This window comes from Tupaia chinensis, unplaced genomic scaffold (assembly GCF_000334495.1).
Source record: "Tupaia chinensis unplaced genomic scaffold, TupChi_1.0 Scaffold000610_1, whole genome shotgun sequence".
Taxonomy (NCBI): domain Eukaryota; kingdom Metazoa; phylum Chordata; class Mammalia; order Scandentia; family Tupaiidae; genus Tupaia; species Tupaia belangeri.
In genome coordinates, this window is record NW_006160129.1 from 2,575,450 (window position 1) to 2,602,496 (window position 27,047).

Here is a 27,047-nt window from a genome sequence, read left to right on the forward strand (position 1 = left end):
TTTAAACAAAAGTTGCCTTTTGAAAACTCTTGCTTGCTTTTATTCTTCGATAGGCCACCTTTATCATATTTTAAAAATGTATATGTTTCAGAGGCCTTTTGTGGTTCTTATTCTAGTTCACATTGTATTTTTATTCAAGTTCCAAACATTATATAACTTTATGATAATTTAAGTATCTTGTAACTTGTTTCTTTTTTTTTCTTATTTCTTTATTCTTTTAATTCATTGTAATAACTGCCTTTTCTTTATTTCAGGAACATTTTAGTGGATAAACCAAATGACCAATCTTCAAGATGGTCTTCAGAAAGCAACTATCCTCCCCAGGTGAGATTACGTGTAGCTCTTAGTGCTGTTTAGAAGTCAAAATGTATATATACAAGTGTATATATACAAGTATTTAGTTGATACTGGTTTTCTAAAAGTAATTAATGATTACTCAGTCTTTGTGATTGTGAGGTAAATTTTTTATTTTTTATTTAAATTTTGGGAGACTTTTTATTTCACAGGCAAATATAGTACAAAATTGAACAAAACATAGACTTCTATCTACTAGAACATTGAAGTCTAATTTTTTTTCTAGGTTACTAATAATGGAAAACTAAGTTTCTTTGATACCTCATGAGCAAAATGTTAACTAAGAAAAATGTTAGAATACAGTTGCTGTTCTCATTTGAGCAGAGGTTGTGACCTCTGTTCCATTTACTCAAGTTATTCTCTAAGTGTTTAAGAAAATATTAGTAAATAGGACCTTTATATGGTAACTCAATGACTGCTTGTTGAGAAAAATAAACTTAATATAATTTGTTATTTTACTAGAATGATATACTGAGATGGCATCAGGATTGAGAGCTAGGTTTTCTGAATTTAAAAATAATCACTTTCAGTTTTATACTTTCAGAATTAATGTTTATTATGTGCTAGGCATACTTAGTATGTTTGTATCTTTGAGGAAATGAATGCTTTGATAAGTTAAGTGGATGGGTAAATTAAACTTACTTGTTTTATTCTAGTGTAATTCATGGAATCCTAGTCTCTGTACTTACTTTTGTATTATATTTTCTTTTTTTGTTTGTGCACCTATTTGGATCGCTGGGCATTTACATGTTTTATTGCAAAATATATGTCTAAAAATATTCATAATTTTTATATACAATATAGAAAAAAACTCATTTAGTATTTTTAGAAATGGAAAGTGACCACAATCTTTTGAGGCTTCCTGTGAGCCCAAACATAACTGCGGTTCCATGTGGCCGGTCTCAAAGGATAATAGTCTTGCTAGAAGAAAATATTGAAAGCAATTCCAGGTTTTTTTTTAAGGAATTACTTGTTTAATTTCATTTGTTAGTAGCAGTAGTAGTAGAAGTAATGTTTTTAATTTGATAAGAAAGAGACAGACAGAGAAAGGGAAAAATGAGAAAGCAAGCCACCGGGTCCGGGACTCAAAATATAGTTGGCATATGGGAGTCCAGCTCCCCAACTACCATGCCACTTGCCAGCCCCAAGCAATTCCAGTTTAGTTTTATGAGAAACTACTGTGTTAGATGGATTGGGTATAGTTTTAATGTGTAGATATATAGAAGGAATCTTGTACTCTAGTGGTTGTGAGTTACAGTACTTTTTTTTTTTTTGGAGAGGTTTTCGCTATAGGGTGCGTTCACTCGCCAGAAAGACAGAAAGAGACAGAGAGATAGAAAGCAAGAAATCACCCCCCAGGGGGGATGGCCACGCCGCAGTCCCTTCTCCTCCATTCTTCTTTTGGGATCTTGGGCACGCATGCACATGTGCCCGGCGTGAGTTTAAGCCACCGGGTCCGGGACTTGAACTGCGGTTGACTACATGGGAGTCCAGTGACATAGCCATTACGCTAACTGCTGGTTCCTATAGTACTTATTTCTAACTCTTGCTTTGAAAATTACTAGTAGGGCTAGATTAAAAAAATATACACATAAAGTTTATGGAAGCTGGACTCTTAAAGTGATTCATTCTCAGGAAAATGATGAAACAGAAGAAATTTCCTGTTCTCAAGGACTTTAGGGGAGAGTTGCATTGGCACTGAGTAAAGAAGGGAAAATCAGAAAGAAAACCCATCCCTGTGTGGTTACAGTTGTGTATTGGTCTTTGCTCACATTTGGTACTCAAATTCTCAATACCTGGCTAGTCTCAAAACCTCATGGTAGATTTTAGTGTGGCTGAATAGTGTGTTCTTAAGATTCATAACAGTGGGACCAACAGATAACATAGTGGTTATGTCACTGAACTCCCACATGGCTGACCATGGTTCCAGTCCTGGACCTGGTGGCTTGAAAATCATGGCAGATATGTGTGTGTGCATGCCCAGGATCTCAGAAGGAGAGTGGAGGAGAAGGGACTGTGGCATGGCCATCTCCCCAGGGGAGTGATTTCTCATTTTCTCTCTCAACTGTCTCTGTCTCTGTCTCTCTCTGGCAAGCACACGTGCCCTATGGCCAAAATCTCTAAAAAAATTTTTTGAAAGAGATTCATAACAGAAACTGAGCATAAGGTTAGGTATTATTATATATCTCAGTAGCCTTTAGAGCAGTATTGTCCAGTACACTTTCTGCAATGATGAAAATGTTTTATAATTTGCACTATATAATGCAGTGGCCTCTAGCAACATGTAGCTGTTGGCCACTTGAAATGAGACTGGTGCAACTGAGAAATGAAGTTTTAAATTTTATTTAATTTTAATTTATTCAAATTGAAGAGCCCCATATGATTGGTGGTTATCAGACCACACAGATCTAAGGCATCACTGGATTAGGATATACTGCTTGATGCTCATGGTGCTCTTGCTGTCAGTAGAAATGTTAATTATGTTTAATGTATGCAGCTTAACCAGACAAGGAAGTTAATGGTGCAGGTTATTTAGAATGGACATCAAATTCATGCCTTTTAGGTACTCCTTTCCTTTTCCAAAATGAGGATGTAATGTATGCAAAGGTGCTAGGATGTCTGGTGTTTTTCAGGATGGCAGACAAGAGTGAATGATCTCCAAATGCTTCTCTCTAAATCTCAAAAATACAGGTGTTAGGATATGGCTGGAGTAGAGCTCTTCTACCTAAAGGCATGTGATAAATAGGAGTTAGAAGTTATTTCTGGTTTTTACTAACAGTAGCTTATATTGTATTCTTTGCCTTCCTTAATTTTTCCTATTTCCCACTGTAAATAAAGTAATTTTTTTGGTTCTTGTCTTCATTTTTTTAAAGTTTTTATTTACATTCATTCACTGAACATCACAGCATACAAAATGTGATTTCCCATCCAGAATACACTGTATACTGGCTTAATCATACATGTTATCATCAACAAATAATTTTCCATTTCTTGTTTCTTACATATACATATTTTTCCCCCCTATTTCTCACCCTCTGCTATTTCCCACCATCCTCCCATACTGTCATACTGTCTCTGGTATCTGCAGTTGCTTTCCATTCCTTCCCCCCGACACACACACATTTTATTGATTCACAAAATATCTTAATTAATCTAACTACTTTCAATAGCAAGTTCAGCTGATATATACATATCTGTGAACACAAGTCTGACTGTAGACATGAAACTGTGAGTAGAATCAATATACTATGAAGTAGCACCTGGCTGAGGCTATATAACTTATTGTGGTCATTAAATAGGCATTTTAAAATATATTTTTAATTTCAAGAAAGGCAGTTTTAGCTTTAATAATCAAAATTTAAAATGTTAAGAGTACTTTGTTTAAGATTTAAAGCCAGGAAACAGGTTAGGATTCTGTTTACATAGTAGGTACATGAACCTACTGGCAGCTCAAGAGATGACAAAAATCCTTAAATCTGGAAAACAAAGCATGGAAGAAAATCAATAATGTTTTAATCAGGAGTCATAAAATACTATTTCACCAGTTTCAGTCTCATGTACTTAATCTTTCTTTTGTTGGTCTGATCTTTCCATTTAAGTTCTGGAAGATAACATTCAACTCCAAATTTGTCCCTACCGTTATGCTGGCTATTTTCTCAGTTTTTGAACTCTTACTTCTCTGTGTCTGTATTTAGTTTTCCTCATAATAGCACTCCTTCAGAACTTCTTGGAGAGCTGGTCTTGTATTGGTAAATTCTTTCAGGTTTTGTTTATCTGAAAATGTTCTTGTCTTCTCTTCCCATATGAAGGATAATCTTGCCAGGTATAGTATTCTTGGTTGAAATTGCTTTTCACTCAGCATCTTGAGTATATTTTTTCCCATTCTTTCTTTGCTTGCATTGTTTCCAATGAGAGATCCACTGTTAGCCTGATGGGATATCCTTTGTAGGTAACTTGCTGTTTCTCTCTTGCCAATCTTAGTACCTTGTCTTTGTCTGTGGTTTTGGTCAACCCAGCTATATTGTGTCTTGGAGAAGATCTTCTTGGGTTGATTCTATTTGGAGTCCTTTGTATTTCTTGGATTTGGATCTTTGAATGGTTCTCTAGGTTTGGAGTTTTCTTCCAGGATTTCATAGAATAGATTATCAATGCCCTCATTGGTCTCTTCACCATCTGGGATATTGATTATCTGGATGTTTGGATGTTTAATGTTTAATGGTATCTATTATTTCTCATATATTCTTTTTATTTTTTTTTTTAACTATCTTCTCAGTCTTTGTGGTGGATTTTTCTAATCTGGTCTCTTCACCATCTGGGATATTGATTATCTGGATGTTTGGATGTTTAATGTTTAATGGTATCTATTATTTCTCATATATTCTTTTTATTTTTTTTTTTAACTATCTTCTCAGTCTTTGTGGTGGATTTTTCTAATCTAGCAGTTCTACCTTCTACATCTGATATTCAGTCTTCTGTATGATATAGCCTGCTTTTAATACTTTCAGGGGGAGGTTTTGATTTCCGGTATTACAGCCTTCATCCCTATCAATTCCATTTGATTCTTTTTTATGGTGAGTATTTTCTCTTTCACCTCTCGCAAGAACTTCCTCACCTCCTAGAACTCACGGGCTCTTTTCTCCTGCGTCTTCTGGAGTTCATTGTCTCTCTTCTCTTGCATCTCTGTTAGCTTTGTCACTGGATATTCTAAATTCTTTATCAGACATTTACACGAGTTCCATTGTACTGTCTGTGGATGAAGAAGAGTTGTTCTTTTCCCTTAGGGGAGAGGTATTTTCTTGTTTTTTTATATTTCTCGTGCCTGTGCGGTGATTTCTGGTCATCCCATGGGCTATACGTTTCTTCCTAATATCTTCCTAATATCTGAGCATTCAGAAGTGTGCAAGAGGAGGTGATCTCAGTCTCACTGCCATTCTGTTTTTCTCCCTTTGTGCAGCAGATTCAGTGGGAATTGAGGAATATTCTGACCCTAATAGTGTTCAGATGTTTGGCTATTGTTCACTTAGACCTGTCTAGACAGGTCTGGAGGCTGTATGGAGGCTGAGCCGCAAAGTGGTGAAAGGAAAAGAAAACAGAGAAAGAGAAAAAAATATATATAATAACAAAAACAAATAAACAAAAAATTATTGTTTTAGAGACAGAGAAGGATATAGGGGGAGCCCTACCACTTGTGAATGAGGTCTGGAAGTTGAAGTCTCAGCAGAAAATTATCTTCAGTTTACTCCCTGAAAGTACTAGTTCCCAGCTCCAAGGGCGGGGTGTCTCTTGTCTTCATTTCTTGACGCATTAAGGTTTTGCCAAAAAGGACCCCAAATGTAGGTTTTACATTTTATATTTAAACTTTTGACATTAGGTTAATCATTATGCAGTTTTATTAGCTATTACTATTGAGACTTTTGTTCTAATTCTGATCAATTTGATCATAAATCACAAGGCTTTATATGGTATTATGATTTTAACATTCTCTTCTTTGTGGAGGGTCCCTTTGTGTTATTTATCCTTCTAATCACTCTTATGCTTTCAATTTCTGAAGTCTTTCGTCTTAGCTCTGTAGACTCATATTTTAAAAACTTATATAATTAGGTCAGGGCCATTCACATAATCCTTATAATTTAATTTAAGTCAACTGATTTGCAGGCTAATTACATCTGTCTTTTTTCTCTGTATGTATTCACAGGATTTGATTTTATTACTGTAAGTTTTGCATCTAGGGCATGGGAACTTCAGCAGTCATTGGAGAATTCTCTCTACTATACTTCTTTATCTTTTTGTCTTGTAACTTTCATTCATTCAATCCAGTACATATGTATTAAGTGGCTACTACGTGTCAGACCCTGCTGTATGTGTTTGGCATACATCAGTGAAGAAAACTAGTGAGATATGATTAAGACAGGTGAGAAGACAGAAATTTCTGCCATCATTTAAAACTAGTTTCTTGAGAAGAGAAAGACAGCAAACAAATATGAAGTAAAAAGACTTTTACTACAGTAATCTAGGCAAAAGATTTTGTTAATTTTGACTGGATGGTAGGGGTCCAGGTAGTGAAAATTAACTCTGAAAACACTTTGAAATGTAGAAGATCATATGCATAAAATTTTAAATCCTTTTGCTAATAAGTAACTCAATATAGAGGTAAATAAAAATATTGCTATTCTCTTCACTTTCAACTCTTTGATGGGATATTATTTTGTGATAAGGAAAGTTATTGTTTTTATATTCTCTCTTAACACTGCTTTAACAGCTTCTGTCATGTACTTGCGGTAAGGAATCTGTCATTGACTTTGATATAGGGTCAGATAGTCAATTCCTCTAGGTTTGTGTTTCTTTGTCTATAAAAATAAGGTGTTAGGGCTATAATACATTCAGAAGTATTTTCTTTCTAGAATTCTAAATTGTGTGTGTGTGTGTGTTTTAGAGGTTTTTGCTATAGGGTGCGTGCACTTGCCAGACAGAGACAGACAGACAGACAGACAGACAGAAAGTGAGAAATCACCCGCCAGGGGGATGGCCACGCCGCAATCCCCTCTCCTCCATTCTCTTCTCGGGATCTTGGGCACGCGCACACACACACGTGCCCGGTGTGAGTTTTAAGCCACTGGGTCCGGGACGCGAACTGCGGTCAACTACTTGGGAATCCAGCGACATAGCCATTACGCTAGCTGCTGGTCCCAAATTTTGTGTTTTGAGTTATCTGGAAACGTCTCATTCTTTAAAGGCAGTGGGGTAGATGGAGATGTTACTCTGTTACTAGTTAACATGAACTGTATTTTTCTTTTTGATAATAGGAGTATTTGTGTATCATAAGAATTCATTTTACTCTGTTTTGTATTATAGTAGTTGTTAGTGTACATCATCTTCATTAGATTGTAAGATCCTTGAAAACTAGCATCCTAGGTTATGGATCTCTTATTTCTCTTATGATGGTGTCATGTTTTTGCATATCTTGTTTTTTTTTTCTTGTTTCTCGTGATTTTTTTTTTTTTGGAGAGGTTTTTGCTATAGGGCCTGTGCACTCACCAGAAAGAGAGAGACAGAGAGATAGAAAGTGAGAAATCACCCCCCGAGGGGATGGCCACGCCTCAATCCCCTCTCCTCCATTCTCCTCTCGGGATCTTGGGCATGCACGCACACGCGCCTGGCGTGAGTTTTAAGCCACTGGGTTCGGGACACGAACTGCATTCGACTACATGGGAATCCAGTGACATAGCCATTACGCTAATTGCTCGTCCCCCCTGTTTCTTGTGATTTTAAAAAGCAAGTATGTGAAAATCGGTGTGGTTCAGGATATGTGAATGATAGGTTCCAATCTAATTAAAATGTTTGAGAAGAAATTGTACAGCGCCCAGCAGGCATACCTGTGACATTTAGTAAGTAATTGTATTTATTTAGGAGTGAAATTAAAATATTTTTCTTTAAATTTATATCTATTGTTTTTCGTATGGCTACTAAGTTGTTAAAACATAAATACTAATTAACTTATTTAAGCCTGACTGCTTAATAAATAGAGTAAATGGTATTTCTTTTGGCCTTGGATATTATATTAGTTATCTGTTGGTATGTAACAGATTACCCTAAAACTCAGCAGTTAAAGTTAAAACAATAAGCATTTATTATTTCCCACTTTTTCTTTTTTAAAATATTTATTTATTTAATTCCGTTTTTTTCTTCTTATTATTATTTTTTCCTTTTTTGGAGGTTTTGCTATAGGGTGTGTGCGCCCGCCAGAAAGAGAGAGACAGAAAGTGAGAAATCCCCCCCCCCCCCAGGGCGGGAGGCACACACCACGGGTGGGATGGCCACACCACAATCCTTTCTCCAGACTTCTCTTGGGATCTTGGGCACATATGCACACGCACCTGGTGTGAGTTTAAGCCACCGGGTCCGGGACTCGAACCACAGTCGACTATATGGGAGTCCAGTGACATAGCCATTACGCTGACTGCTGGTCCCATATTATTATTATTTTTAATTTGACCAGAGAGAGACAGAGAGAAAGGGTCCAGGACTTGAATCGTGGTCAGCCATGTGGGAGACCAGCGCCCTTAACCACCACGTCACCTGCCAGCCACTATTTCACACTGTTTTTTGAGACTAAGGAACCTGAGAATGACTTTCTAAAATATTTTTTTGCCTGAGGATGCATGTACTCATGGGGGGGCAGAGTATCTCCCATGGGAGATGGTCATGCCACAATCCCTTCTCCTACATTTCTCCTTCCTATTGGGATTTTGGACATGGATGCATATACACCTGATGTGATTTTTTTTTTTTTTTTAAGTCATAGGGACCAGGCCTTGAACTGTACTGTCAGCCTTATGGGATCCAGTTGCCGTAACCACTATGGTGCTGGCCAGCCCCTCAGAATGTCTTAGCTGGGTAGTTCTGATTCTGGGTCTTTTATGAGATTGCAGTCAGTGTGTTAGCCAGGAGTGCAATTATTTGAAAGTTTGAGTGGGGTTGGAAGATGTACTTGATGTCTTTAGCAGGAGGCTAAAGTTCTTTTTGTCTTTTGGCAGGTGGCCTCTCTTTACTATATGGGCCTCTTTATAGATCATATGAGTGTCCTTGTGACATGGCAGCTTACTTTCCCTGGGATAAGTTATCTATGAGAGGAAGCAGCAGAAACCTCAGTCTCTTTTATAATCTGACCCAAACCCTGTTCAATATTTTTCAGCTTTTTTTACTTATTATTCTGTTCTACCTTTAGATTTACTTGTTTCCTTGGTCACACCCATTTGCCTAAGTCCAGTGACATTGGGAGGGGTGGGGTGCCTGAGGGCACATGTGCCCACTAGAGGGAGAGAAGGTGAGAAAGCACCACCCCCATGAGGAATGGTCATGCCACAATCCCTTCTCCTCCATTTATCCCTCCTTTTTAGGATTTTGGGTACACATGCTCTGGGTATTTCTAAACCACCTGGTAAAGGATTTGAACTGTGAGGTCAGCCATTTGGGATCCAGCTGCCTTAATCATCAGACCATATGCTGGCATGTCCAGTGACTTTTTAATTCTGAAATTGTTTATTTTTTACTTTCAGAATTTTTATTTTTGTTTCTCTGCTTTTTATTTATTTATTTTTGGCTATAGGACACAGGCTATAGGGTGCAAGTACTCACAGATGAAGGAGGGAGAGAAGGAAGGAAAGAAGGATGGAAGGAGGGAGAGAGAAAGAGAGAGGGAGAGAGAGAACCCCCTCAGGGCAAATGCCCACCCGCAATCCCTTCTCCTTCATTCTTTCTTGGGATTTAGGGCACCCACATGCACCCAACAAGTTTTTCAAGCTGCTGGGTCTGGGACTTGAACCTCATGGTTGGCCATGTGGGATCCGGCCACCTTAACCATCAAGCCACTGATTGGCCTGAGAACATATTTTGTTCAGCTTCATTTTCAATATTTCTAACAGTTGCGTTAAAAAAACCATTGTTTATTCTAACATCTGGTTCATTTTGAGATTGGACCTGAATGATTTTTTCTCTTGAGAATGTATTCTATTTTCTTTTTTTTTTGAAGAGGTTTTTGCTATAGGGCACATGTGCTCGCCAGACAGAGAGAGACATAGAGATAGAAAGTGAGAAATCACCCCCCCAGGGGGGATGGCCACGCCACAATACCTTCTCCTCTATTCTCCTCTCGGGATCTTGGGCACGCACGCACACGTGCCCGGCGTGAGTTTAAGCCACCGGGTCCAGGACTCGAACCCCGGTCGACTACGTGGGAGTCCAGCGACATAGCCATTACACTAACTGCTGGTCCCAGGAATGTATTCTATTTTCTTGATTCTTCATATGTTGAGTAATTTGGGGTTGTACCTTGGACATTGTAAGTGCTGGCTGTAGAGCTTTAAGATTCTGTTAATTTGCTCCACTGAGTGTTGATTTGTTAAGACAGGTAATTTTCTCCTTGGGCAACAGAAGGCTCCTTTCCCAGTATAAGTGTTTTGTCTTTAGCTGTTCTTTATATGTATTGAGATGAGAGATGTGGGTAACTAGAGTTTGATAATCTCTGTTGCTCTGGGTTTCTCCTCCTATTCAACTTCCATGGTTTCCCAACTTTGCTTTCCTGGTTCTGAGACCAGAAATTTTGTGGGTTCTTCCACATTTGTTCCTGTTGCTGCTCTGTCTGCTCTTAAGGGTGCACTTAATCCCATAATAAAAACTTCCGAAATAGGAACTTAATTTTATAGCTTCATTTTTCCCTTCAGGTGAGCATGCACTTCCCACCAGAGTTTTGCTTTATTCCCTGAGGTATTTGAACCTTCAGGTATTTGCTTTTGGTGTCATGTCAAGGTTTTAGAGTTGTTTTCTATTTTTAGTTGGTAGATTAAATTTAGAAAAATACTAATACTGATTGTTTCAGGGATTCAGGAAGAAGGTGAAAATGTGAGTTGTTACTGCCGTTTTGAAATACAGTGTGGAAAGGGTTATTGATATGAAGTTTACTTGTCCTCTTCCTTTAGAGCATCAATATGTAAGGATGTCAGATGTTACAGAAATATTTCAGCAACAGTTTTTGAGTGATGGAAATTTGAGAGAAAGAGAATACCTGTCTATGGGGAAATGCTGGAATATAGTTTTCATGGAACACTGTCAGCCATTTAAATAAAATGATCTGGCCTCCATTGGAAAGATTTATATTGTAAAGTAGAGAAACATGAGTCAGAGAAGCATCTGTCTACCTGAATAATGACTTTGCCCACATTGCCAGTATGTATGTGTATACGTACATATGTGTGTATGTACATACTTATTTTTGTGTTTGATGCAGTGAACTCAGATTAAGTTATGACTAGGCACTTGCACTTACCCACTTGTTAGCATTGGTTATTTAAGAGAGGAGATGGGAGTTCAAGCAAAACAGTTCTTTTCTTTTTTTTTAAGATTTATTTAATTTTATTTATTCATTCATTCATTTTAATTTGACCAGAGAGAGAGAAAGTGAGAAAGCAAGTCACCAGGTCTGGGACTTGAACCGTGGTTGGCCATATGGGAGTGTCCAGCGCCTTAACCACCATGCCACCTTCTGGTCCCCCCCAAAACAGTTATTTTCTTTAAAAATGTTATTTTCATGAGAAAGAATCTGTATGATACTCTCTTTAAGTATATGCCCATGTGAGCATGTACATAGAGTCATATTGAATTATTTTATTTATTTATGTTTTTCGGAGAGGTTTTTGCTATAGGGCACGTGCACTCACCAGAAAGACAGAGACAGAGAGACAGAAAGCTAGAAATCCCCCACGGTGGCTGGCTATGCCACAATCCCTTTTTCTCCATTCCCCTCTTGGGATCTTGGGCATGCACGCACATGTGTCGGGCATGAGTTTAAAGCCACTGGGTCTGGGACTCAAACCGTGGTTGACTACATGGGAGTCTAGTGATGTAGCCATTACGCCACCTGCTGGTCCCTGTATTGAATTATTTTAAATATACTAGCAGTGAAGGCAGTTTTAGGATGAACAAATTCAGGTGATTTTTAATTTCTTTTGAATTCCCTTTACTTTTATACCATCTTGGTTTTTTATATTTATTTGTGTTGTCATATGCATTAATATTTCATTTCTTTGTTTTTAAAATTTTATTTATTATTATTTTTTAATTTGTTATAGGGCATATGCACTCACCAGAGAGAGACAGAGGGAGGGAGGGAGAGCAAGGGAAATGAGAAAGCAAGCTGCCAGGTTCAGGATTCGAACCATGATTGGCTATGTGAGAGTCCAGTGCCTTAACCACTATGACACCTGCTGGCCCCCTAGTATTTTATTTCTTTAAATGACAAAATGCCATCTATTGTGTGGATATACCACAGTTGGTTGATCCATTCTCTCATTTATGCATATTTGCTTTGTTTCTGTTTTTGGTGATTAGGAATAAACCTTACATAAGCATTTTTTTATAATACTGATTACTTTGCTGTGAAGTGTTTTTAACTGATAATTCCCAGATGAGCATTTTTTTCCCTATTTGCTTATTAGAAGTTCATTTATCTTTTTATGAATTTTTACTGACTTAAAAATTTTAAATAGTTTGCTTTTTTATCATTGAGAAGTAGAAGTTATTTATACCTATTCTGGATATAAGGTTTCTTTGTCAGTGATGTATGACAGATACTTTAATACTTTGTGGTCTTAATTAACATTTAGAAAATGATTAATGATGTTGACTATCTTTTCATATGATTGTTGTCTTCCTAAATAGTCCTCAGTGAAGTGTGTTCAAAGGTGTGCCCATTTTGGGAACCAGCAGTTAGGGTAATGGCTATGTCGCTGGACTCCCATGTAGTCAACCGTGGTTCGCGTCCCGAACCCGTTGGCTTTAAACTCAACGCTGGGCGCATGTGCGTGCGTGCCCAAGATCCCGAGAGGAGAATGGAGGAGAAGGGATTGCGGCGGGACCATTCCCCCCGGGGGCTGATTTCTCGCTTTCTGTCTCTATGTCTCTCTCTGTCTGTCTGGCTAGCACACGCGCCCTATAGCGAAAACCTCTAAAAAAAAAAAAAAAAGTGTACCCATTTTTAAATTTGTTTGTTTTCTTACTGTTGAGTTTTTTAAATATTTTATATTGTTAAGTCCTTTATCAGAATATAATTTGAAGGGACCAGCAGTTAGCATAATGGGTATGTCGCTGGACTTCCATGTAGTCGACCGCAGTGTTTGTCACAGACCCAGTGGCTTAAAACTCACGCCGGGTGCATGTGTGTGCGTGCCCAAGATCCCGAGAGGAGAATGGAGGAGAAGGGATTGCGACGTGACCATCCCCCCTGGGGAGTGATTTCTCGCTTTCTGTCTCTCTGTCTACCTGGCGAGCGCACGTGCCCTATAGCCAAAAAACCTCCCCCCCAAAAAAAACCCATATATATATATATATGTATATATAATTTGCAAATATTTTCTTAGCTTCTGTGGCTTCCTCCTCTCTGTTTCCCCCATTTTTCTAACCCCCCTCTCCTTCCTCTGCTGCTAGCCTTCCTGCTGTCCAATGTTAGAATCATCACTGAGTACTATGGTTTGAAACAGTTTCCTTCTATTTGTAGTTTGCTGACAATTTCTAATACTGAATGGATATTACTAAGTTTTGTTGTTGTTTCTCCATACCTTAAAAACCTTTCAGATTTCTCTAGTCCCCCTAGAGTAGAATCCAAAATTATTTTATTTTTTGATAGGTTTTTGTCTTATGGTATGTGTGCTCGCTGAAGAGAGATAGAGACAGTGTAGAAAGTAAGAAATCACTCCCCCAGGGGGATGGCCACACCACCATCTCCTCCTGGGATCTTGGGCACACATGCTCAGTGTGATTTTTGAAGCCACTGAGTTTGTTACTCGAACTGTGGTTGATCATGTGGGAGTCCAGTGATGGAACTGCTGTGCCATCTGCTGGTCCTCCGTATTTCTTAATATGATCACAAATTACAGCTTTCAGCAAGAGTTGCAGTCTTTTTCCAAACCTTCTGAGTCTCTCTCTTTTTTTTTTTTGGAGAGGTTCTTTTTTTTTTTTTTTTTACTATAGGGCGCGTGCGCGCACCAGACAGACAGAGAGAGACATAGAGACAGAAAACGAGAAATCACCCCCCAGGGGGGATGGCCACACCGCAATCCCTTCTCCTCCATTCTCCTCTTGGGATCTTGTGCACCCACCCACACGCGCCCGGTGTGAGTCTTAAGCCACCGGGTCTGGGACGCGCACTGCGGTCAACTATGTGGGAGTCCAGCAACATAGCCATTACGCTAACTGCTGGTTCCCCGAACCTTCTGAATCTTGACTGGCTTTGTGACTTGCTTTGACCAACAGAAAATCTAAGAAGTGTTACTACAACTTCTAAACTTGGAACTCTGAGATATCTCTGCTGTGAAGAAAACCCATACAGTCTTCTTGAGAATAAAAGCTGGCATGGAGAGACTTAATCCCAGCTAGACCCAGCTTCCTTAATTTCCACCCTGGTTTAGCTCTGTGTCCCAGCCAACCGAATCATTTCTTGATTTGACGTTATCTCACTAGTTCCTTCATCTATGGTGTTCAGCATAATGTAGTTCCTGGGATCTATTGGAATAATGACCTGGGGTCCAGCAACTGGCATAGTGGTTAAGGGCACTGGACTCCCACATGACTGATAGCGGTTCAAGTCTTGGACCTGGCAGCTTGCTTTCTCGCTTTCTCTCTTTCTCTGTCCCTCTCTGGTCAAATTAAAATAAATAAACAAACAAGTAAATAAATAAAATTAAATAAAATAATTCTTTTTTAAAAATAGAATAATGGTCTGATAGCCTTTATAAGGCTGCGTGTACTAGTCTTTGCTTTTAAAATTAGTATGTCAGTGCAGATGGACAGAATGGACCTTTCTTTACATTCTTCTGTTAACTGTTACAAGTTTTAACTTTTGAGGCCACCTATTTGTTTTAAACAGAGGAGGATATAATTTGGTTGTTTCCTTTTTTTAGTACTTGATTCTGAAACTTGAAAGGCCTGCTATAGTTCAGAATATCACATTTGGAAAATATGAGAAAACTCATGTCTGCAATTTGAAGAAATTCAAAGTCTTTGGTGGAATGAATGAAGAAAATATGACAGAGTTATTGTCCAGGTGAGTTAATGGCTTTGGGGAAGAAAGCATTATCTTCTAAATCAACCATTTCAACTATAGTCTTAGTTTAGTCTCCTATATCAACATCTCTCTGGATTAATTTTTTTCTTTTGAGTAGGAAAGAATATTTCTTTTTTAAAAATTTATTTTTATTAATGTTTATTTATTCAGATTTTTGCTGTAAGATGTAGGTGCTCACGAGGGAGAGACAGAGAGAGGGGGAAAGTGAAAATCACCTCCCGTAGGGATGGCCATGTGACAATCCCTTCTCCTTCATTCTCCTCTTGTGATTTTGGCACACATGCCAAAAACACATGCCCAGAGTGTTTTTCTAAGCTGCCAGGTTGGGAACTCAAACCACAGAGTCGACTGTGTGGGATCTAGCACCTTAATTATCACACCGCCTGCTGGCCCAAAAAGAATATTTATTCCTGAATGCCTTGTTGTAATGCTATGACTTGTGTTAGCCCCCCCTTTTTTATATATATATATATATCACTATTTTTATTTTCTTTTAAGCTAAGGATACCATGGGTTATGGTTATTTATACAAGATGTATGATTCACATTTTACACTTTATTGTGTTAGCCCCTTTTTAAAACCATAAAATACTAGTTAATAATGATACCGAAGAAGAAAGAGTTAAATTTTTTTTTCTTCCTGGTCAATTGTATTTTTGGACCACTTAATGCCTTTACTTTAATCAAGAGGTTTTCCTTTTTCTTTTTTTGAGAGATTTTTGCTATAGGGCACGTGAGCTCTCCAGAAAGACAGAGAGAGGCGAAGAGACACAAAGCCAGAAATCACCCCCTGAGGAGATGGCCACGCTGCAATCCCTTCTCCTCCATGCTCCTCTTGGGATCTTAGGCACGCATGTACACGCGCCCAGTGTGAGTTTAAGCCACCGGGTCCGGGACTCGAACCACGTCAACTATGTGGGAGTTCAGCAACATAGTCATTACACTAACTGCAGGTCCCAATCAAGAGTTTTTGCTGTAATCTTTACAATGTAAATATGGGCCCTATCAGGTCAGCTAAATGGCCTAGTGGTTAAAATGCTGGATCCTATATGACTGACTGCACAGTTTGAGTTCTGGACATGGACTTGAAAAACATGCCCAGTGCATGTGCATTCATGCCGAAGATCCTGAGAAGAGAATGGAAGAGAAGAGTTTAAGGGGGCCAGAAGGTGGTGTAGTTACTATGGTGCTGGATTCCCACATGGTCAGCCACAGTTAGAGTGCCAAACCTGGCGCATGAAACTTATGCTGGGTGCATGTGCATGTTTGCCCAAAATCCTGAGAGGAAAGTGGAGGAAAAAGAATTGTGGCGTGGCCATGCCTCTGAGGGGTGGGATAGTGATTTCTCACTTGTCTCTTTGGGGAGTACAAGTCCCTTATAGCAAAAATCTTCCTCTTCCCCCCAAAATAATAAATAATAAAAAATGAAAAAAAGGGAGAGAAGGGATTGTGGCATGGTCATCCCCACTGGGAGATGCTTTCTCACTTTCTCTCCCTTTCTCCCTTTGTTCCTATCTCTGTCTCTGGTGAGTGCATGTACCGATATATATCCTTATCTAGAACATTAAGATTGAGTTCCCTAATCCAGAAGTAATTGTGTAGGAGTTTTCCATAAATTGGAGACTAAAAAGAGGGACATGTTGTAGATGAAAAATTGTGATAGCATCTTGCATAGTGCTTGCCATTTAGAAGGAGCTCAGTACATTTCAGGGTTCTTTGTTGTTGTTCCTTTTTTTTTTTTTTTTCCTTTTATTTGTTGCAGGATGAGTTCACTCATCAGAGAGAGAAAAGGAAAGAACTCACACCAGTGGGGATGGCCCGCATTCCCTTCTCCTGCATTCTCCTCTAGGGATTTGGGGCACATATGCACACGTGCCCACCATATTTTTCAAACTGGCGGGTCCAGAACTTGAACAATAGAGTCAGCCATGTGGGATCTAGCCACTTTAACCACCATGCTGCCTCCTGGCCCATTGGTCGTATAGTTTAATTGTTGGTTTAGACTTAAAATCAGAGTATTAAGGGAACCAGCAGTTAGTGTAATGGCTATGTCGCTGGACTCCCACATAGTCGACCGCGGTTCACGTCCTGGATCCAGTGGCTTAAAACTCATGCCGGGCACATGTGCGTGTGTGCCCAAGATCCCGAGAGGAGAATGGAGGAGAAGGGATTGCAGCGTGACCATCCCCCCTGGGGGGTGATTTCTCTCTTTCTGTCTCTCTGTCTCTCTCTGTCTGTCTGGCGAGCGCACGCGCCCTATAGCGAAAACCTCTCCAAAAATCAGAGTATTAAGTTAATCTGTATTTTTACTAAATTATGAAGTCAAATTTGATCATCTTATTTTTTTTCCACAGTGGTTTAAAGAACGATTATAACAAAGAAACATTCACCTTGAAGCATAAAATTGATGAACAGATGTTCCCTTGTCGATTTATTAAAATAGGTAAGGTATCAGCATTCTGAAATAGAAACATATTCTTCATACTACCATTTGGCAAACTACAACCTGTATATCAAATCCTTCAGGCCCTCTGATTTTGTTTTGGAAAAACTTTTATGGGGACACTGCTGTGCTGGTTTACATATTGTCTATGTCTGTTTTTGTACTATATAGGCAGAGGCGAGTAGTTGTGAGAGACCATGTAGCCCACAAAGTACGAGGAGGAAATATTTGGCTCTGTAGAGAAAAGGTTTGCTGACCTATGCTTTATAAATCAGTAGTGACAGTTGTTTCCAGTAGAATCTTCTCCCAAGTATTTTCTCATTCAAAAGATTTCTTAGAACATTTTATGAGATAAAGTGGTTTGATTGTGTTAATTGCTCCACAGAAGGTTATCAGTTTTAAAGCCATAGAAATCTAAAACTAAATACTGATGAATAACTTAAGGCAGTGTCTTATTGTTATTTTTCCTCTGTTCTTTATTTTTTCAGTGAAAATGGTGGTTAAATCCATTAAATTGATTTTTAACTTATAAACAGTTGTAAGTTACTGTTTGAAAAAAAACTTCTTGGGACCAGCAGATGGCGTAATGTTTCCATTACTGGACTCCCACGTAGTTGACTGCTGTTTTGAGTCCTGGACCGAGCAGCTTAAAATTCATGTTGGGCCCATGTGTGCACGTGCCGAAAATCCCAAGAGGAGAACGGAGGAGAAGGGACTGTGGCGTGACAACCTCCCTCCCCCCCCCCCCCCGGGGAATGATTTCTCACTTTTTCTCTCTTTGGCAAGCACATGCACCCTGTAGTAAAAATGTCTCCAAAAATAAGCACTTCCTGAAGTCATGTATTACTTTGTATTTTAGTTTAAAATATTTGTAATGTGTTCTCAAAATTAGCATTTTTTCAGATTATTTTGTTTTCCTTGAGAAATTATTATTCAGAAGATAGGAGAGTCGAGGACTTGAAATCTTTTAATTACCATCTATGTTTGCATAGCTTTGAAAATAATCATATAAAATTGTGATTAGTGAATCAGACTCCTCAAAAGAATAATAATAAAAGCCAGAATCCCACATTTTGATTCAGGGGAATAATTTGTTTTAGAACTACAGAGTTCTTCATAGTCATTTTTCACCAATCTATTAAAAGTCAGTTTATTTATTTTGTTGAGCCAAATAGTTCTGTTAGGCAAAAGAGTCTGAAGTCTTTAAATAAAGAGTGTTATAGGGAGAAAACAGAACACTTTCATGTACGGTGTGTTACTTTCTTTAGTAATTTCTGTTATAATAAATAAATACAAACCTGAGTACTGTTTTCTTGAGAATTTATGAACAAGCAGATTTGATAAACAAACTTAACTCTAGGTTATTTCTTCTTTTATACTAATTAATTCTTTCATCAGTATTTAGACTATCTTGTTTTTAAAGACCCTTGCATAGCTTTATTTTTTTTTTTTTTTGACAGAGAGATTTTTGGGTGCGTGCACTTGCTGGAGAGACAGAAACAGAGAGACAGAAAATGAGAAGTCACCCGCAGGGAGGACGGTCACTTTACAATCTCTTCTCCTCCATTCTCCTCCTGGGATCTTGGGCATGCATGCACATGCGCCTGGCATGAGTTTTAAGCCACTGGGTCTTGGATTCTAACTGCAGTTGACTATGTGGGAGTCCAGTGATGTAACTGCTACTCCATCTGCTAGTCCCTAGCTCTAACAAGTCTATAGTCTTATATTTCAAATATGTAAGCAGTAGAAATTGGAACTCTTCCTGCCTTTTCAATAAACCTCTCCTTTTCTTTTTTGGCTGAGTGTCTGGGTATGTGTACTTGAATTTTTCTCAGCTTTATTAAGATACAATTGACAAATAATTATGTTTATGATATACAGTATCATGTTGTGATATATGTATAAATTGTGAAATGGTTAACTGAAGCTAATCAATGTATTTGTGACCTCACATACTTTCTGTGTGTTGGGGGGAACATTTAAGAGCTACTCTCTTAGCAATTTTTTTTTTTTTTTTGAGCGAGAGATTTTCGCTATAGGGCGTGTGTGCTTGCTGGAGAGATAGAGAAAGACAGAGACAGAAAACATGAAATCACCCCCCAGGGGGATGGCCATGCTGCAATCCTTTGTCCTCCATTCTCCTCTTTGGATTTTGGGTACACACACTCATGTACAAGGCGTGAGTTTTAAGCTTGCTGGTTAGGGACTCGAACTGTAGTTGACTATATGGGAGTCCAGCAACATAACCATTACTCCATTTGCTGGTCCCAACAATTTCAAGTATGCAATACATTATTAATACTACAGACAGCGTGCTATATAGTAGATTTCAGGAACTTATCGTGTCTAACTAAAACTATTTGTTTTTACATGCATCTCTCATTCCTACATTAGCCTTCTGATTTTAGGATGCAGTGATGTTTTTCACTTGACCCAGGATTGTTTTTTTTTTTTGGGGGGGGGGGTTGCTATAGGGCATGTGCGCTCACCAGACAGAGAGAGACAGAGACAGAAAGCAAGAAATCACCCCCCAGGGGGGATGGCCACGCTGTAATCCCTTCTCCTCCATACTCCTTTCGGGATCTTAGGCACGATTGCACACGTGCCCGACGTGAATTTAAGCCACCGGGTCCGGGACTCGAACCGCGGTCGACTATGTGGGAGTCCAGCGACATAACCATTATGCTAACTGCTGGTCCCAGTATTGGTTTTGTGATATTCAGGCAAATGCTAGTTGGAGCTTTCCATACTATTATTATTATTAATATTATTATTATTACTGTTTTTGCTGTAGGGTATATATATGCTTGCCAGAGATAGGCAGAGACAGAGAAAGTGATAAATCATCCCCTAAGGAGAAATCACACCACGATCACGCCACAGTCCCTTCTCCTCCATTCTTCTCTCAGGATTTTGGACATTCATACACCTGATGTTTTTCAAGCTGTGAGGTCTGGGACTCAACCACTGAGATGGCCATGTGGGGTACAGCTGCCTTAACCACCATGCCACCTGCTGGCCCAGTTAGAGCTTTTCAAATAGTTGTAGACACTCATAAGCTTTTTTGATATTTTGTTAATATTTAGGTAACTTCTGTACGTCTATAGGGTGTTTACTTTCCAACCCTTTTCTAAAATCCTATTGATAATTTTTTTTGAAAGTAATATAAGGAAAATGTGAAAGTAAAATCCTGAATAATAGTTTAGTATTTTTAGTTTATCAGCATATTTTCTTAAAAATCATTTTGATGAGCCAGCCTGGTAGCATGGCGGTTAAGGCTGCTGGATCCCACATGACCGACTGACAGTTTAAGTACTAAACCCAGTATATTGAAAGACATGCCAGTTATATGTGCATGCATACCCAAAATCCCAAGAGGAAAATGGAGGAGAAGGGATTGCAACATGACCACCTCCTTTAGGTGGTGATTTCTCACTTTCCCTCCCTATCTCTGACTTCAGTGAGTGCACGTGCTCTATAACAAAACACTAAAAAGAAAGAAAAATCATTCCGTTAGAGGTATTTATTGAGGGATGTGTAGCTTTTTAGTGGTGATTTAGTACGTATTTTACTTATTTTTAATGTCAGAGGCTACGCAAATGCATCATAGAGAGAGAGAAAAAGAGTGAGGAAGCGCAAGAGAGCCTGCAAGTAGAGTAGTAAGTAGAGCCTAGTCACGCTGCAGGATCCTGGGCACACATGCACCTAGCATATTTTTTCAAACCATAGGGCAGATATTGAACTGTAGTTGGCCACGTGGGATCTGGCTTCCTCCACGCAGTCCTTAAGTGTTGTGCTGTGGAGCTGGCCCAGAACCAGTATTTGTTTTATCTGGTTTGGATAAATTGTTATAATTCATTTCGAAGGGAAAAGTGTGTTTGATTACTTGACAATTATGTTTTATAGTGATATGTTTGAAAGATATTGCTTTATTAAAAAAAAAGGTTATCTTGAAGCAATGTAAGTTTTAAATATAATCAGCCTTCAATTATTCATAGTAGTGGAGAGGAACAGAAGCAAGACTAACTGTGGCAGATAATCTCAATTGTGTTCTGACATCTAACTATAATACTCATTTATAATGGTTATAGCTTGTTTATTATGTTTTTCTTTAAATTTGGTTACAAATTGTCAATAAGAAGAATAAGCCCACATTTTACTGTGTGCCAAGAGTTAGGTTTTAAAATCTGTTATGGATTATTTAGAATGCCAGAAAGCTGAACTGATACCATTGGCTATTTTCTTTTGGGTACATGTTCCTTTTTTCCCCTAGGTATCTTTTCATGTAAAGTGTGGATGATAGTACTATTTTTGCTTAATAGTAGGGTAGGTAGCAGTACTGAACATTTTCTTTAATTCTGTTCTCATTTGTGCTTCTCTGCTAACCTTTTAAATTTTAATTAAGATCATATTCATGTAGGACATAATTTTATTCTGAATGTCTCTTTTTATGGCTTTTTATACTTATATTCATAAAGCTCTTGTTTATATACCTTCTTACATATAGCATTTTAGATACCAAAGGAAAAGAATGTGCATGAGTATAATTGGAACTATTATGTCATTTCAGCAATCATTTAGAGCTTGTTAGATTTATTTTTTGTTTCATTTTTATTGTCACAGGGCACATGTGTTCACCAGAGAGAGAGAGAGAGCGAGAGAGCGAGCGAGCTATCATTCCTCAGTGGGACACAGTCATATCAGTCTTTTTCCTTAATTTTTCCATCCTGTCAGGGTTTTGGGCTTGCAGCATGTACCCAAGTATGTTTTTCATGTATGTTTCCCAGCCAACGCCAGTATTTAAACCATGATCAGTCATGTGGGATTGCTTCTCCCTGTACTACATTTAACCACAGCACTTCAGGGTTGACCCTAGAGCTTGGTAGGTTTTTATTATTTCAAATATAATGTCACATTTGGCCATCATAATGGCAGATAAAAATACTTAATTTTCAGTTGAAAAAAAACTGGGTAGAAGTCAAATGATCTATTCCAGGCCACATAGCTAACACATGATGGATCAAAGCTTAGAGTTTGGTACAAGCAAAACACTTTGGATATGTTCCTATATTGCTTTAAATTAATAAATAATAGTTACCATTTATGAAGTATCTGCCTAACACTCTGTGATACAGTTATTACTGTATTTACTATAAAGATGAAGAAACAGAAGTTTAGAGGTTAATTGACTTGGCAAAAGCTGTACAAATAGTAAAATGTAGAAATGGGATATAAATTAAAGTCTGTATACTTCCAAAGACTTAGTTTCTTTACTATGCAGTGTGGGGGAGGGGATTCAGAAGTTTATGGAAAAGTAAAATTAAAGTAGGAGTTTATTTTGGTATAAAACATTTTTTAAATCCATGCAAGTTTTCTCATAATACATAGTAATAATAATAATGGCTAACATTTATTGGACACATAGTATATGCCAGTTACTACGCTAAGGGCTTTGTGTTACTTCTCCCGTTAATTTTGTTTTTCTTTTTTTGAGAGGTTTTTACTATAGAGTGCGTGCACTCACCAGACAGACAGAGAGAGATGGCCACGCTGCAATCCCTTCTCCATTCTCCTCTCAGAATGCCCCAAGAGGGCACGCATGCACGTGGACCCGGCGTGAGTTTTAAGCCACCGGGTCTGGGACGCGAACTGCGGACAACATGGGAGTCCAGCGACATAGCCATTACGCTAACTGCTGGTCCCCTCTCGTTAATTTAATAGCGGAATGGATGCATTCTTAGAGAGTGTTTAATCTTAAATTTTCAGGATTTCCCAGAACAACAGTCTCAAAAGTACTAGCAGCTTGTGATAGCTATTATGTTAGCCATCTAGACAAGAGCTTCCCAGTTGATATTGTCAAAGCACAGATGTGTATCACTGTGTTGAGATACTGACTTGCTCATTTCTAGAGTAACGGGTCCCAGCCTAGTATCCTCGTGTGCTGTACACATCCCATTTTATAAAACAGGAAGACTGGCATGGATCTTGATCATATCTGTAATTATGCCTTGAGGAAACTGGTGGTTGAACCGTAGAACACAAATTCCCAGTCTTAGGATGTATATTAGAAATTTCTGCTCCTTTTATTTGAGATGAGAGCAGAGGCTTTTTTTAAAAAAAAAAATCAGGAACTAGAAAACATGTGCCCAGTCCAATTCTTATTTAGAATATTTTTTGTACATATCCTTTTAATGTGTTATTAAATGTATTACTGTCCATTCATCTGTAATATGTGATGTTTCCTTTGGTGAGATAGCTTCACAATGTATCTCTTTCCCCTAAGTATGTTCTTCCAGAGTTGTTAAAAATCTGAATTAATTTTGCTCTAGAAATATTTCTGTGGGATCATTGGGTATACAGAAGAAATCTCACTAGGACACAAATGTTTAAAATGTTTTATTAAGTGAATTTTTTTTTTTTTTTTATATTTTTACCATAGGGCATGTATGCTTGCCAAAGAGACAGAGAAAGAGAGAGAAGAAAAATGAGAAATCTCCCCTTGGGGGGATAAGCCAAGCCTCAGTCCCTTCTCCTCCATTCTCCCCTTGGGATTTTGGGCATGTGCACACATGTGCCTGACATGTTTTTCAAGCCACCAGGACCAGAACTAGAACCGTGTAGTTGTTCAAATGTAATCTAGTACCTTAACCATCATGTCATCTGCTGACCCATAAATGAATATTTTACTGGGATTTAACTGGATATAATAGAAATATTTTATCCTCTTCCCTCTAATTTTATTGAACTCAAAAACCTTGGAATTGCTGATATTTTATGTCTAGTTGCATATGTTGTCTATGTCTTCAGGGCTTTGGGTTTTAGAACCCTATTTTATTCTGACCCTTAAGGCTACTTGATGGTTATTGCTTTGTGATTTAGTAGATAAACTTTTTTTTAAGAGAGTTTTGCCTGGGGCCAGCAGGTGGCATGGTGGTTAAGGGCGCTGGACTCCCACATGGCCGACTGTGGTTCGAGTCCCCAACCTGGTGGCTTTCTCTCTCTCTCTCTCTGCTACTCTCTGGTCAAATTAAAGTAAACAAGTAAATGGATAAATAAATTTCAATAAAACAATTATTTTTTTAAAAAAGAGATTTTTGCCATAGGGTGTGTATGCTTGCCATAGAGAGAAAGAGAGAGAGAAAGAGAGAAAGTAAGAAATCAGTGCTACCCTGGGGGGTTGGTGGCCATGCTGCAAACCCTTCTCCCAGAGGGGATAGTCATGCCACAGTTCCTTTTCCTCCGTTCTCCTCTTGGGATTTTGGGCACTCACACACATGTGCCTTATGTGAGTTTTAAGCTGCTGGGGTCTGGGACTCAAGCCATAGTCAACTGTGTGGGAGTCCAGTGACATAACCATTACACCATCTGCTGGTCCCTTTAGATAAACTTTTAAATGCCACTGCTACATGAAGAAATAAACACCAATGAATGATGATAATTTAGTATTTATTGATTTTAAATATTTTGAAATTTTTATTGTTTGCACATGTAAACCAAAAATCCATATTGAGCATCCCAGGCATTTAATGCGACTTTTAGTGTATCTACCCATCCATACTTCTGGTTGATTGCTACTCCTGTGTCTGTCTTCATTCTTACAGTTTCCTTTAGATGACAGCAATATATGAAAATATATGAAAATATCTTTATCTGCTTTTTTAGTCTGATATACTGACATAATAAGGAACTTGGAAATAACTTGTTATCAGATATTGTGTTTTGATACGTCATCAAAACTTGAGAAGTGTTCATTTTTTTTTTAGAATTATTTTTATTTAACTTTATTTATTTATTTTATTTAACTGGAGAAAGACAATAAAAGAGAGAGAGGGAAAGTGAGAAAGAAAGCCACCAGGTCTGGGACTTGAACCATGATTGGCCGTGTGGGAGTCAGCACCTTAAATCACCACACCACCCACTGGGCCAAAGAAGTGTTAATGTTTTAAAGGTAGTTGCATTATTCACTCTGAAACCATAAATGATTGAACTTATTCTGTATATCAAAATTTGTTGGCTTAAGTTTTTTATTTATGTATGATTTTGTAATATCACTCATGAGTTATTTAGAAAATGTGGTTCATTAAGTTATACAGATCTTCCAAGTGTTGGCACATTTTATTATATAATATTTCTAAAGTCACATTCTTGAATATCAGCTGTAATCTGTAAGTAAGCTCATGGTGGTATATACCAATTTTCCAAAGATCTAATTTTCTCTTGACAACTTACTTTATCCTTGTCAGTAAATATCATTAGTTTTCCGTGAGTGACAGGTAAATGTCTGATAAATACCCAAATCTAAACAATCATAGGTTTTCTGTCAATTATTCTTTTAAGAATAAAATGGTACCCTATGAAAAAAAAAGTTATTTTAGTTTTCCCACAGTCATTTTAACTCAAACAGTTGTGTAAGTTCTTTTCTTTGATAAAACCATTACGCCTTGGTAAGGTAGCAAAAGTGCTTTATATATACTTCTCATTTGATCACACAGGATATTAAAAAGATAGGTACTTAATGATAGGGATTTAACAATTTAATTTTTATTAAATGAACCTCCCCCCTGCATATTTATTACTGTGCATGTATGATATTGAGAGATACAGTGCCATTTGTAAATTTACATTAAGGACTACTGTACTTTTGGTGTCGTTATTTTCATACCAAGGTGCCAGACATTTTACTCACATTACCTTTGTCCCCATTAGTGTAAATGTCAGTATTATTTTTAAAACTGAAAAAGTCCTAGTGTTATTGTGAAAAATGGTTTTGACCAGATGCAATCTCCTGAAACAGTTGTGGGGATTCCCAGGACTCCATAGATGATTTAAAATTCTGCACTCTTGGGACCAGCCAGCAGTCCGTGTAATGGCTGTCATTGGACTCTTATGTAGTCAACTGCGGTTCGAGTTCTCGGACCCAGTGCCTTAAACTGAAGCTGGACGCATGTGTGTGCATGCCCAAGATCCTGAGAGGAGAATGGAGGAGATGGGATTGCAGTTTGCCATCCCCCCAGGAGGTGATTTCTCGCTTTCTGTCTCTCTGTCTGTCTCTGACTTTCTGAAGAGTGCACGTACAAATACCTCTCCAAAAAAAAAAAAAAGTCTGCACTCTTGGTTCATCCACGGACACAGTGGCAACACAATGCCCTGTGAAGCTGTGGGTTTGCATCATAAGGTGTCTCTGTGTATGCAGGAGGATAGGCGCATCTCCCTGTGATCTGGGTTAGCGGAGCGTGAAGGTTCTGTTGGGTATGCCCATGCCTCTCTGTGTCTGTCTTTGTTTTTCTCTCATGGAATAAATAAATAAAATTAAAGTAAACTTGTACTCTTTTCTCTCATTATTGATGGGAAATGTTACCTTTTTAAATTTTTTTGGAGAGGTTTTTTGCTGTAAGTGTGCGTGCGCTCGCCAGGAAGACAGAGAGAGACAGAGAGATAGAAAGCGAGAATTCACTCCCCAGGAGGGCCACGCTGCATTACCTTCTCCTCTATTCTCCTCTTGGGATTTTGAGCACGCTCGGACACGTGCCTGGCGTGAGTTTAAACCGCTGGGTCCAGGACTCGAACTGTGGTCGACTACATGGGAGTTCAGCAACATAGCCATTACGCTAACTGCTGGTCCCCCCCCCCCCTTTT

The 27,047-nt window shown here is 38.4% G+C and overlaps 1 protein-coding gene across 3 annotated transcripts in view; it reads left to right on the forward strand.

Moving 5' to 3' along the window:
* Window positions 1–27,047, forward strand: part of MKLN1 (muskelin 1) — a 390,424-nt gene that overhangs the window by 260,840 nt on the left and 102,537 nt on the right. For all 3 annotated transcript variants that reach the window (XM_006158840.2, XM_006158839.3, XM_027775878.1), the window contains 3 exons: window positions 255–324; window positions 14,805–14,947; window positions 17,323–17,411. In XM_006158840.2, coding sequence (XP_006158902.1) covers window positions 255–324; window positions 14,805–14,947; window positions 17,323–17,411 — 302 coding nt within the window. The remainder of the gene's footprint in view (window positions 1–254; window positions 325–14,804; window positions 14,948–17,322; window positions 17,412–27,047) is intronic.